Below are 14,204 nucleotides of genomic sequence, written 5' to 3'. Positions count from 1 at the left end.
ACAAGGCTGCATTGAAATCATACAGCCCCGACCTGATTCATACTGTGCGTTAGATCAGCAACAGAACTCCAAAGAACTCTAAATTTGAATATTTTTTTCAGTAAAGAATCATGTGTGTTGACTTTCTGCCTCCCACTGCACCACTGGTCATTGTGTGACCAAACATCCAGTGGTACACTTCCCTCATAAAATGATCATGAACAATGGTGGATCAGCCTTGAATAGAATATATGTAATCTTGTTTGCAAAGCACACAGTCTTTCACAAGAAGCACGCAGTGGCAGCATTTCCAGTATACTGAATTAAATGCAATTATAGTGAAGTGGATCCTACTGTGAAAATCTCTCAGTGTAACGTTTTATCAGCATGACTCTTTCAGCTGTATATTTAACTGCACATTTACTTCAGTCTTTCTTACAAATTATGAATTGATTCTTTCCAGCTGGAAACATTTACGTTATTATTATTATTATATAATTCATTTTATTTTTTTGACAGACAATAATCCAACATCACTCAGCATCCTCACAGACTTAATGAGGATCAGCCACATCCTGTGTGGTCAGGTTGTGATTGTAAACCCCCAGCAGGGAACCTGAAAGCACCTGCAGTTAAGTAAACTCAAGCGAAATAACTCAATAAAAACTAGCTCGGTCAGATACAGGAATTTGAATCATCAAACAATAAAGTGTACAAGAACACTGCTTGAAAAAGCTTAAAAAATACAGGACGAGTTGGAACAGGCTTCTAAATGTATTTGTTCTCAGAGGGCATGTTATCGTATGTGTGTTTTAGCCCTGTTTTCTGAATGCACTGAAAGGCTTCATCGTGCATCCTATTGCTTTGTTGGCCTCTGGTGTTGACTCTTCATGAAAGACTCTAAAGACATTTAAAGAAAAAGAAAGTTTTATTTCCCAAAGAGGTTACACAATATTCAGAATCCTTTCACCTCAACATTTGTTAATGTTTCATTGTTATAAATGTAAACTAGTACAAAGCAGTACCAGTACATCATTCTGTAGGTCTTCAAGAAAAGAAAAACACAAAGCCAAATGGCAGCATTGGTTTTACCAACAGCAAAATAGAGATTACAAATATATATCCATCTATTTTAATGAAACAACAGGTGGTTGTACAAGATCCACACTCTCAAACTGCTATGATGAGTCATAAGAAAAGTACAAGTCCACAAAGTGAGGACATGACGGCTGCTTGTCATCACCAGCGTACAGAATTTTTGTGAATTTGAAAAATATACTTTTAAATAGCCCAGTGAAGGAAACTGTTAGCAGCCCAGGCAGACAATGCTGGTCTTTCAAATTTACAAAAGTCAAGTCAACTGTATTTTGGTTTACACTGTACATTTCATACAGTTCTCACAAGGTTTCTGTAATGCATAAATGTGCTCGTGTGCAACACAGACAATGATCTTTGAGAACAGCACTTTCTTAAATAGATTTTCTGGAGTTGTCTGATTTCATAAACACAGCTGACACTTTGTGGTGTGTTTTAACACGGAGTTGTACAGGCTCTGTCTGTACTTTGTGTGTGTGTGTGTGTGTGTGTGTTTGGTCCATTCTCTTCCATCAGGAGATGGTCCTGAAATCTATTATAAGAGTTTTAAATACCAGGACCAGGCAGCACAAACGGGAAAGAGAACAAATTTAAGGAATCAAGGCACATCTAGTCACATAAGGCTGGTCTATCATTTTCTCTCAAATTTAAAAGAATCGACATGTTTATCAATTCATTTGCCCTTAGTGCAGGATAATATTACTTAAAAGAAGCATCAAGGAGTGTTTTGTTTTGTCTTATGGGAGATAAGGCCCTCTACAAACTGTCTGGTTTATGACTAAGTTTGAGCCAGAAGTGAGGTATAACAGCTAAAGACACACTAAGGGATGAGCAAGCCTGGCTCATCCTGAACACATAATAACCCCCATAAAACCACAATGTGATTTTTATACACTTTGGCTTTTCCATTACTGAGATTTAGAGGTACTAGTAGGCAGGTGTTTTTTCCACCATATGCTGAGTGATGCTATCCATTTCCTCCTAGTTCAAGCTTTAAAGGGACAGTACACCCCAAATAAAAATATTCATGTGTCCTTTGACCTGCACCGTATCTTTATTCAGAGATATCCATCTTCGAGCTACTATAATGGAACTAAATGTGGCTCTGGCATGCAAAAAAAAACATCAAATCTACAGACCCTGTATTGAGCAATTTCATGCAGAAACTATTTTCTACTGAACAACCACTACATCGCTGAGCAGAGGGTGTTCACTAAATGTTATGGCCACCCAATGAGGATAAACTCCCAATCATGTTGCAACAGGCTTGAACCTGTTATCATACAGTTGCTGGTGTAGTTCAATAGAAAACTGTTCCTACATAATCCAACGTCCCACAACAAGGTCTGTGGATTTACTGGAGCGACAGGATTATGTTTTCTGGACAGTGGAAGACATTTATAATTATATTTCTTAGTACCATCTAGTTCTATTGACCATGTCTGTGACCAGTATCTCTACAATCTAGATGAACCAGATTTAATTTGGGGGAAATATTAAGCTTAATGGTTGCAGGCTTGAATTACAGTAAAAAAGCAAACCACCTTTATCAACATGTGTGACTAATTGCATAATCCAGCAATCTGAATGCAACTTCACCCTGTTTTTATGATTAAATCAAAGGCATCCTGATCAAGCTTTAATAAAGTGATCAGCCCATCCTCAGTTAGCTCATAGGAGGAATGTAACGAATGTTGTGGTGTAATCCCATAGCTGCCCATACAAAGCCAACATGTCCACTGTGCTGGTATACAACATTCATGTGCTGGATTACAAAAGGCCATTTAGCGTTTTTCAAATGTTTACTGCAGCAACTCCTGTTCAACAGATCTGCCAAACAGTATAGGAGTGTGTTTCCTATTATTCGAAAACAATTGCAGAGCTGAATGATGAGTAAACATCAAAAGAACGGAATGTGGGAATTTCTCTTTTCTTTTGTTAAAAGACTGATAGTTTTGAAAAACAGTTACAGTAGAGTTAAATGGGGAAGAGTTTCCTGTAGATTGTGTAGAATTTCATGTCAAACTGAGCCCACAAGGTTTCAAAAAGGAGTGATTAATGCTGTTCCAGCCAAGATGGACTGTCCCCACCTGGCATTTTCAACTTGATGTGGAACTGCTTGAGTGTCTGTTCCAGCTGCTGTTGGTTTCCGGCATAGTATGCAGCTATGGCATTGTGGAACAGGATGAGCTGGTTATGCAATACCTTCACCTGTGTGGACAGAAAAAAGGAGGAAAAAACAGTCAGTTACATTTTAGCAGTGGTAAGACGAGGACAGAAACCAGCATGTAGCCAACCTTGTTCTCTTCAAGGAACTTCAGCTTGACTGAGACGTCGTTACGCATCCTCTCGTACTTCTCGCGGTGGATCTGGAATTGCTGCTGACACTGGTCAATCTTCGGCATGGTGTTGGCATCCCGCGGACCCAAATTCAGCTCCTCCAAATCTGTACGGTATGCGTCATACTCAATCCTAGGGATCAAACATTATTATGGATGAAATACATGCTATGACAAATGACATTTGCACTGAAACATTAAATAGTTGAGTAAGAAATACTGAAACAATAAGTTTGTTTTTTTAGCATTTTGCATCTGTACACCACCACACTTTATTGGAAAAGAAACTAGAAGTGACAAAAAGATGACAAAAACTTGACAAAAGTTGATCATTAACCTTTCAGGAATAAAGCCGCTGTGACTCACTTCCATTATAGTCAATGAGAGTATTCACACCAGATGCGTAGCAGCATGTCCCAGAAGCGTCACACGCAATTCTCCGCGAGAGAAACACAGCAACTGTTCTAAGAGTGAAAGGTGAGAAGCCGCCGTGTGTACGTGTGTTGATGGAGTAAACAGAGGTTTCAGTAACGTGCTCTGGAACCCAACCTGATACATGTAGAGAGGGCATTAACCATCAGGTAAACAGGCAGATTACTATGTGAGTTTGTGAATCTCGCAGGAGCTTGCTTCAGAAACACTTCAGAAATGCTTTAGAAACGCGTCTGGTGGGGATTGATGTCGTTCTGGAGATAAAAACGTGCCGCTCCACCGTGCTTTTGTAACGCTTCTGGTGTAAATCCGGGGATGTAGCCATTTTTATACAAACATACACAGTATTGGTGACTCATATGTAATGGAACAAACTAACATAATGACAAACAAATGGATTCCTTTAATAGTTGAAATTTTTGTAGCTAAATGACTGCCTGATGTCTGGAGCCCATGGACATGACCAGATGCTGATTTTGCTCTCTCGAGACACTTTCCCAGGCTTTACTGAAGCAGCCTTCAGCTGCTCTTTGTCTGTGGGTCTTTCTCCCTTCAGTCAGGTCTTCAGTGAGTGAACAGCGTGCCATCTGCTGAGATTAGGTGACTGACTTGTCTTGACTGTCTATGTTATTTGTAAAGGACTTAAGATCAAATAATAACCACACTGTATGTTTGTTTATGTTAATTTGTTCCATTACATTTGAGCTACCATAACATTTATACTTGAACACATTACCTGGCAACTTCATAATATTTGATATTAATCATGGTGTCTTCAATGGTTTTGTCCACGAGTGTGTTTACGCTGGAGATGAAGAAGTTGATGGCACCCAGCAGAGTCTCTCCGTTTTTAGACAAAAGCTTTTGGGTGTCAGCATTATAGCCAAATTCTTCCTGAAAAATTCAATGTACAGGAGCACATGTAGAGGATTAATAAGTAAAAAGTCAGGTAATACAATAAACATACAATAGTACAGCTCATAGTAAAATGGAGAGACCACATTCTGTTATTTAGCCTACTCACTAATTGAAATTGAATAGACAAAATAATAGAAATAACACAGTACAGTAACGGGAAAAACAAATCTGAGTGATCAGAGTAGATTTTGAAAATCTGGTTGATATCAATGTGTTTAAAAAAAGACTCACATGGAGTTCTGGAGACTTGAGGCTGAGGTCTGCAAAGGCATCACCCAGCTGCCTCTGTGTCTGCATAATCTGGGACAGCTGATTAGCCAGCGTCTGAGCCAGCTTGATCACATTCTGGTACTTTTTCTTGTTGTCGCGAAGCACTTCGATCTGGGCCTCCAACTCCAAGTCTACAGTCCTTGAGCCCCGACCCAGCTTCTCTGACAGGATCTGCCTGGTGCACTGCAGAGCACAGCGGAGTTACATATTAAGAAGAGTTGAAAAAGGCTGATGCTGAAAGCATTTACAGAGATTTACATATTACAGAGAAAAAAGAGCAGTGAAATAATGAAAGAAAAAAAAATCAAAGCCAATATAAAAATCTAAAAATAAGATGTCAATCTTTTGTGATTGTCAGTGAAGTTCTCTTTTCTGCCAACATCCCTTTTAATGGAGACAAAACACAGAATAAGACTAAAGCTGGGAGGAAGAGGGAGGTAGAAGAGGAACATAAAAATAAATCAAGGACAGAGCTGTTTACTTTGTATGTGTTGATGCTCCACTTCCTCACAAGATCCAGTTTCTCCATGGCCGGGTTCTTTAAGTCATCTGATAAAACCACTGCTCCCATCTGCAGTTGGTCCTGCATCATGACTGGATAATCAAAATTCATTCACTAAGTGAGTTATTAGATTTGTAGACTAAAAAGCAAAGTTACAGTTCAGCTGTTATATGTGTTCATTGTCATTATAACCCTAAGGTTACAGTAAAGCTAAACAAGGGACAAAATGTATGAATATCTAAATCAATCATGAACATTATAACTTCAAATACAGTCCTGGTTAAAGTGATCAGTTCTCTACTGTGTTTTGTATATAAACATGGGAATGGTGAACGATTTGGAGCATTCAAACTGTCAAAATGTAGAAAAGGTTAGGAGTAAAATATATACTGCCATGCCATTTACTGTGTCATTGTTGATAAGGCCAACATATAACAATTACCTGCCAGTTTAGCTTTGTACTTTGGGGTTGTCAACAATCAAAGAAATACCTAGATGTATAATTCTACACAATTTTTAACCTACAGCTAAACATAAATTAGACTAGTTACCTTTTATTACATTAAGACGGTTTTTAGGGCTCCATAAAGGGACTATGGGTGCCAGCTTGTACAGGACAAAGGTCGCAAGCAGGAAAACCCACTGAGATAAAAAGTGTAGCAGTTTTCTTTCCAAGCAAAGAAGAAAAAGGTATCAGAAAGTTGTAGGGAAATCTTATCTTATTCTAGATCTTAGAGTAAGTAAGTAAGTAAGGAGTCTGCAAATGCTCATCAGTGTCCACTGCAAAGCATAAAACTACTCGAGTTAGCCCAGACTTCTGCAGAGACAAAGTTTGGAGAGTCAAAAACAAACGAGGTGAAGAAAGGTTTGATTCTGAGTGGAACACAGCCTGTGGGAACAAGGGGCAGGTATGAAGCAAAACAAAGCCAGGTAAAGCAGATTGTGGTTAAGTTTGTGCACAACTGATGACGATTCAGTGTCATCTGATTAATAGTCTTCAGGGTACCTTTCTCAGCCTGACTATCGCTGGAAGAGCGTGCCAGGCGGCTAGCGACAGCCGAGCTAGGAGCTACAGATGCCACGGGAGACGTGGGCAGGCTTGCTGACCCTGGGAGATATTCAGAGTTATGATTGATTAGTATGTTACCCTTCCACCACACATGTGAGGGGGAATTTCTCACAGATGTCGATTCCTTGTGTGTTCTTTTTCATCACTGTGGCTCTCCTCATGATGTAGGATCAATCAAATGCTACAGAACAAAAGGCTTCCTGACCCAGCGTAAATAACATGGAAAATATCCATGGCAACATTGTGGTAAACAGGCTACAGCAGCTCTCTGCTCTATGAGTGGGGTGGGAGTGGGGATTGAGGGGGGGGGATTTGCATTTGTAACAAGAACATGATGATAAAGAGAAAGGGAGGGGGGGGTTATGACCTGGAGATCAGAACAACCTCATTAAATTCAATTAGGTGTCCACCTTTACAAATTCAAATGTCTGCCTTCATATTTCACTGGGATGGAAAACCAAAAAAAGACTAACTGGCAGTATGTGGACAGAGAGAGAGAGATTTGTAAACACAGAGTGCTGGAAAGAAATCAAATAATGTAACAATCTGACAAGAATCTTCACCAAATGAGTGAGGTAAATACACATAACAGTGAGTGTTTAACTGGGGAGAGGATTGCTCACCTTTGTATGGTCCCGATTCAATGATGCCCTCTGTTGTTGAAGCAAAGTTGGTGGCACAAGACTCTGAAAGGTTTAAGGCCCCAGGGCCACTGGGGTAAGGCTCCTGTGACAAAAAGCATACATATATTAACACAGTAATCCGTGACCAGGGCAAAGGCTCAATTTTCACTGACACCGACTGCTCTACACCCAACTACTATGAACTATAATGAACTGATTTAGACATCTTTAAAGTCTGATAACACCAACTTAACCAAAGTAACTGTGACTAGAATCATTTATATCTATTTATTTTGGGAAAATGGCAGAAAGCATTAAATGCGGGGAAAAACAAATGAGGTAATATACAGCTTGTCTATTGGGCAATTTATGAACTCTAACAGGACCGAATGTTCCATTACGTGTTCGGGCTGCAGCAGCTTTATTATTATAGACTGACAGGGCAACTGTGAGCTGTTAGGAGTAGACAGCAGGCCATCTGGAGACATTGCCATCTTATGGTCAGATTGATGGAAGACACCCGAGGTCTCATTTTAAATGATATCGCAGCAGAGGCAGCTCTGTCCGAGTACATCATTGATTCACAGAAAAAAAATGTAGTACTTCAATTGAAGTTATAGAAAAAAATGTGCTGTTTCAAGCTTTTTAAATTGTGTACATTTGGCCAAAGACCCAGGGTTTGCACACGTTTTTCTTGGCAATGAAAGCTATTAGTCTAGAACAGTGATAAATAACATACAAAATGCAAACACATCATCACAAAAAGTACGCCATCCTTGAACCGAAGAGACTGGCGGGGCATTCGGGAAGCAAATCATTTGAACACTTAAAGAGTTGTTGTGAAAAGTCTCTAAACAAGCCCTTACCCTCTGGAATACTGAGTCAGGGCTCTGATCCAGGTCTCCATTGCTGGTGACTGGGATCTCAGCAGCTGGGCTTCTATGGGACTCCTCAGCCATTGTGCTTTCCTGTAATGAGGAGGGTGAAATGAAGCAGGTTAAGAGAAGAGAACCCAGGAGCCACTCTTGGGAGTTATGGACTGCCATCTTGTGGACACTGCCATAGGTGAGAAATATGGGCTTGGGCACTGTATATTGTCTGTGTAAGTCTTCTATGATAGACAGACAGAAGAATTATCAATATGCATAATAACAATCAATAAAAAATAAAAACACAAGGCATTACAGTATATAGTATTATTTGCAATACTGTATATTATTATTTACAGGGTATTATTTGAGTTTAAAGAAATAAACATCACTTTAATTATTTAACTTGTTAATAATATAACCAAATCCTACTGCAATCACAGATAGACTATAAAGAAGATCATTGTTATCGATACTTAAACTAATTTCAGAGTGGAGGGTGCGCTGACCATTAGGACTGAGCTGTGATTAAGCAGCAGTTACCAGGATATGAACCTTTTGTGCAATAATAGGCATCAAATTTCAACACACTTTACAACATTGTTATAATTACAGCAGAATAGATGTTATTAGGAGAAGCCCTTAAGTTGTTAGGATATTTTAAGTTCATATTACAGGTTTGTTGAAGTCTACACAAGCTTTATGAAATAAAGCAGTATTAGCATGTGCTGATCTGTATGACAATTCTATAAAGCCTAGCACTGGCTGAGCTATACAGTCAATATTCTGTCTTTTGTGGCCATGTTTGTGTCTGTGTTTCCAAGAAAATATAAGCCCTACAGTGGCTAGAAGTTTGTGAGATCACATTAACAAACCCTGTGTGTCATTTTGTGGTCTACTGTAGAAAGTCTTGCAGGAACACAGACAAATAAAGATGCAAAAACTCCTTAAACCTCAATATAATTGATGTGCTCTATTGTGGAATAAATTATGTCTTTACTCCGATGACGCGATGACCTGTTTAATTATGGATTTACATGTAGGGTTGCAGCAAGCCAGGGTGGAGACAACAGTTTGTGGCCACATCAGTTGTGTTTATGCTATAATAAGCCGGCTTGCAGAATGATGATGCAGCTGTGCTAGTTTTAGTATGTTATTATGGCCTAATCACTGTGGAGTTGGTAACTAGGACACTGACCTGCCCAATATAACATTCTGCATGCAAGCTTTGTGAGGTCTAACAATGAAAAACTGTGGCAACAACCGATAACATGCTTTTATAAAACATACATCTGAATTTGTATATGGTATCAAGATCTTTCACCTACATGTATGTACCGTGACTGCTGTCTGAATAATGCAAATGGATGCCAGATCACCAGGTAACATGATCCAGGTCTTGTTTGTCTGAGCGGTTTCACTGTGAGAGCAGTGGGTTTAATTTCTGCATTTATATCAGTACTACAAACTGTGTGCGTGCATATTTACTTGTTGGCTTTTTATACAAAAGTAGTTGCTGCCTCCAAAATTATAGGCAGTGTCTATAATTGGACTATAAGGTACTGTATGCATAAAACCTGAAAACGCTACATTATTCTATTGGCTTATCTGGTTTATAATCTGGTTTATAATAACACTCAAATATATTAAAAATAAATATGGCGTTTTATCGTTGTTTGAAGTTGATATGTCAGGTTTTTTGTGTCCCTGGCCATCAAAATGTGTGTTTAGCGTGACTATCCACAATCAACAATTTCTTGTCAACTTAACCAGAATAAAACGTATTAAAAAAACTCCTGAAGGCAAAATGTTGGGATTTTGTTAGTTGGCATGTGTGACAGAGACTTTACTTTACCAGTTGCATCATGTGACAGACACATAAATTCTTAAAGGCCATAGGACACCCACCACATGCAGATATGTACTGCTCCGTCTGTCTAAACACTCACTGCAGATAAGACTGGCTCCTGCTGCCTGACATTACTGCTAAACAGGTTGTCTGGAAATTATATTTCTCCGTTTACAAGCATGTAAATAAAGACTGTAAATAAATAAAGATGCACTATTTGGTGTTTTTATCCACTGACCCACATACATGGTTACTGTATATTTTTCACAATTAAGATCCTTTAATATCCCAAAATGGTGATAAAACACAGATGATCAGGAGGTTTCAAGGAAGAGTCAAAAAGATCATACCCACCATCTGCAAACATTAAGCAGGAAAGCCTGCTAACAGTGTCGGCCTACTGGAGCACACACAGACTAGTTAAGTAGCTGCCAAGTGATGAAGCAAATAAAAGGACAAGGTATGGCATGTCATAGTTTGCTATTCCCCACAGCTTAGTTTCCTGGATACAAGCTTGCATGACGTGGGAGGAAGGGATGGATAACAACAATAAGCTCACTGTCCAATTAGCTGCGTCAGCCCAAGAGGAAAAAAAAAATCATGTCTTGCCTCTCAAGCCATGGAAGAAAGTGGCACAATCATGTTGCATGTCGACCCAAAAAAGATGCTTAAAGCAGAACCCCTAAAAAACAGTGCCACATCAGGGTTGCAAAATTAAAACGTGTCAAAAAAAAGCTTAAGATTTGTGTTGTAAAATTCTTTGGATGGGACATGCAATACTGGCACTGAGCCCAACACAGAATATGAATGTAAATCAGCAGCCTGGGGAGAGACATTCCAGCAACACCAGAAATCTGGGACTGCCTGAGAATGTGCAGTCAGGAGCCCAAATCTGCCTCACTCACCCAACCATGTGACCAACACAGGCAGAATACAAGAGCTTTATGTATACATGACTTATAAACAGAGGGGAATTGTATGATAAGCACATCATACCTTCAACACAGAAAATGTCAAGTATAAGAAAGCAAAAATGTAAAACGGATACTTACTCACATCAGGGATAATAACAGCAAAATAAATATTTGTTTTATAAAAACATACACAGAAACAGCACATCCTTCTAAGCCAGGGGTGTCCAAACTTTTTTCGAGGAGGGCCAGATTCGATAATGCGAAAGTCTTCGAGGGCCAACAGTCCCCGATGTCATTATTTTAAACAATAAAAACTGCGTATGCTGTTTTGTAATATATTACATCTTACACAGCAAACAAAATAACATCTTACCATTCAGGTGACAGATCAGTAAATGTTATCTGAATTTACAGCATAAATTTAAAACATTCAGAAACTGTGTGGTTGTGATAACAGAGCAACAGGCAAGTTGTCGACTCTACTGTGAAGGTGAGATCTGATCATATGTGGCAGGTCTGGTTTAGGAGCAGCAGACATCAGTAAAATGTCAGGTAGACTAAGTGGGAGTCATTTAGTGCTGATCTCAAAGGGTCTTGTAATTTAATGTTTACACAGGTCTTCAGTGCATGGCAACGAGACGTAAAAACGTGATGACGTGCCTTACGACAGATGCGTACTAAATGACGGAGTCTGTGAGAGAAGTGCCGCGTCTCACTGTACAGATGACAGTCTAACAACAGAGAACGTTAACAAGCAAAGACGGACTGCTCTGCTGCTCCAATAAAACATCACAGTTTATCACAGACAGTCTGCTCACACGACACAAACTAATTCATGGTTTACAAATGTTCGCATTTCTGGAGAGTTGCTTTTATCCAGCCGCCGGTAAAAAGGCCCGAGACCAGGACGCAGCCTCCCTGTGCAGCAGGGAGGAACGAGGGACGCTCATTGTTGCTCTCTGGCCGGGCAGCCCGCTCCCATGCACCCCGTCCATAAATTCTAATAGGGCTACTATACTACAACTAATAATAACAATATTTCGTGCGCACGTTATACATAATTCGTGGCCACGATTTATTTCTTTTTGACCATGTCACAGAGGGGCTCCGTAGTTTTGGAGAACTTCACTTGTACAGTACAGACGCTCTCTGATAGCAGGTTGTCTGCAGAAGTGTTTAGTCTCGTAGTGAATTGTGTCGAAGTGCTGAACCGGTGTTGTGCACCTTCGGAGCCCTCTGCGTAGCTGGAACCAACAACCAAGCCCTGCAGCACCGCGTGACGCACCACGATGCAGACAGAGAGGGAGTGATAATGTTCTGCTCGGAGAATCATGATGCAAACGTTAAACAATAAGTTAAAAACAAAAACAAGAATTGCCTGTTGATTTTGTATGATTTACTCTGTTTGGCTGGCGGGCCAAAAATAACACATTTTAAGATAGAAGCCGCGGGCCATAGAAAATCCGACCGGCCCGCGGGCCGTAGTTTGGACACCCCTGTTCTAAGCAATCACTTAGAGAAAAGCCAGAGGAGGGGGAAAGAGGGCTGAAGCCTTGACCATCCTTAAAAACACAGTGCACATCACAGAGCAACTCGCCTGTAAACAGCAAGAAAGGCACCATAAGTAGAGCTAGGAGAGCAACATCTACACCCGCAAGCTGAATCTGAAACACACCTACAGACCACAAAACACAATCATGACAAAAACTGACCCATAATTAATGTGATTGTATAGAAAAGAAGCCACCACCACCGTTGCAGCAGCATAAACAGGAGCACGGCAAGGAAGCATTAAAGAAGGTGGATCATTTAAAGTGAGGGTAAAATATCACCTTTGCTTCGGTGTGGGAATCCCTGGTTTTCTCTGGCGTTTCAGCTGTATCAGCATGGTGCTCTCTCCCGTGTCCCCCATCGTCTACACTGCCAGACACCACATCCTCTTTCTGATCTCTTTCATCCTCTCTCTGAGCATCCTTATCACTGGTTTCTGTATATCCTTCATCGCTGTCAATATCCACATCATACAGCACCTCACTTTCTACAGGCTTTTCCTCTACATCCTCACTTAAACTTTCCTCCACCTCACAATCCAGCTGAGGGTCATCTGCTGAGTTCTTGCCCGACTCAGCCTCAAGACTAACTTCAGACATACCTGAAAACAGACAGACAGGAGGGCATGAAAATGTCCAACGAAGCTGGCTGACTGCTAACAGAGTACACCACAAAACATTATTATTATTAGTATTATTGTTATTACAACGAAGTGACTGTAAAGTTACTGCTGCGTAACAGTAATGTTTGAGATTAAAGTAACCCCGCAGCAGACCTCAGGTTGTTCGATTATGTGCATTTGGTAGTCTCCAGATTTTAGTAAGACAAAAAAAGGTCAATATTAGCCATTACTAGAAATACATGAGCAATTGCTCCAGGGACAGAAATACAGATGTCAGCCCACAGCTGGAAAAAATAGTGTTAATATGTGTGTTTCCAGAGTACCAGCTCAGGGCAGGTAAACAGCAACATGAATGCTGACAGTTGTGCACTTTGTAGAAGGACGTTAAATTATTTCCTTATTTCCTCTTTCCACATCACAAACCGGAACAGGCCACGGAGTTTCAACAAGGTAGGTTAGATAAATGACCTGTTGCAGGCGGGTCACGTGACTTGCGAGGGCGTCCAGAAGTGATCGAAATATTGTTTTAAACTAGGCAGTTTATATGGTATAGTCGTTTTACTGACTGGCCACTGTTACAAAGCAAAACGCTGCCCAGTAATTTGCGTTAACTTGAATCTATCCTTTGACGTGTACTTAGCTAACGTAGCTAGACAGCAGACAACATCAACAGCAGAATAGGAAAAAATCTAATTAAAGCGCTTCAGCTACTTTAAAGCATCGCGCTATTTGGCTAGATATGGAATCTTCTACACCAGCAAAATGTGATGATCAAAACTTCAGTCTACATTACCTGTCTATGGCTGCGGCTAACTATTTAGCTGGGGACTGTTAGCCGTCCGTTCCAGTACTTCAATGAAATCCTTAGCGTCGTGTGGCACTGGACGTTTTCTGGAAAGGCACCGCGCCTCCTGCTACTGCAAACGTTGCATAGATATACTAGCAAATTGTCATCGATGAGTCTTGGCTCCACAAGCACACCAGGCTCGCTCTTTGAACCCCGGAAAGACTGGTCCACAGTGCGGGCCCTCTGCTGTCATCTGAAGAGAACCGCATTATTTGCTACACACGCGCTCCCCCTGCTGTTAAAATAAGATGTCTGCAGTCTGTGTCAAGCGTCTAAAATTAACGATTGTTAACAGAATAAATGTACATAGCCTAATGTGAGAGCA

At 40.3% G+C, this 14,204-nt stretch overlaps 1 protein-coding gene across 3 annotated transcripts; it reads right to left on the bottom strand.

Annotated features, from left to right (window-relative positions):
* Window positions 1-888: 888 nt before the first annotated feature.
* On the bottom strand, window positions 889-14,072 carry arfip1 (ADP-ribosylation factor interacting protein 1 (arfaptin 1)). Of its 3 annotated transcripts, XM_028402360.1 has the most exons (10): window positions 13,826-14,072; window positions 12,692-13,011; window positions 8,094-8,195; window positions 7,228-7,330; window positions 6,542-6,643; window positions 5,515-5,627; window positions 4,995-5,216; window positions 4,582-4,739; window positions 3,372-3,546; window positions 889-3,285 (listed from the first exon to the last, which is right to left on the bottom strand). In XM_028402360.1, the coding sequence occupies exons 2-10, from the start codon at window positions 13,007-13,009 to the stop codon at window positions 3,130-3,132; spliced, it is 1,449 nt and encodes a 482-aa protein (XP_028258161.1). In that variant the 5' UTR covers window positions 13,010-13,011; window positions 13,826-14,072; the 3' UTR covers window positions 889-3,129. The 3 variants fall into 3 exon arrangements, with proteins under 3 accessions (XP_028258161.1, XP_028258168.1, XP_028258174.1); XM_028402367.1 differs by lacking the exon at window positions 6,542-6,643 and having other exon boundaries at window positions 3,130-3,285; XM_028402373.1 differs by lacking the exon at window positions 12,692-13,011 and having other exon boundaries at window positions 3,130-3,285.
* Between the last annotated feature and the right edge of the window lie 132 nt (window positions 14,073-14,204).

Source organism: Parambassis ranga, chromosome 1 (genome assembly GCF_900634625.1).
Source record: "Parambassis ranga chromosome 1, fParRan2.1, whole genome shotgun sequence".
Taxonomy (NCBI): Eukaryota; Metazoa; Chordata; class Actinopteri; family Ambassidae; genus Parambassis; species Parambassis ranga.
Note: the sequence above shows the minus strand (reverse complement) of the source record. Positions and strands in the feature narration are given on the sequence as shown.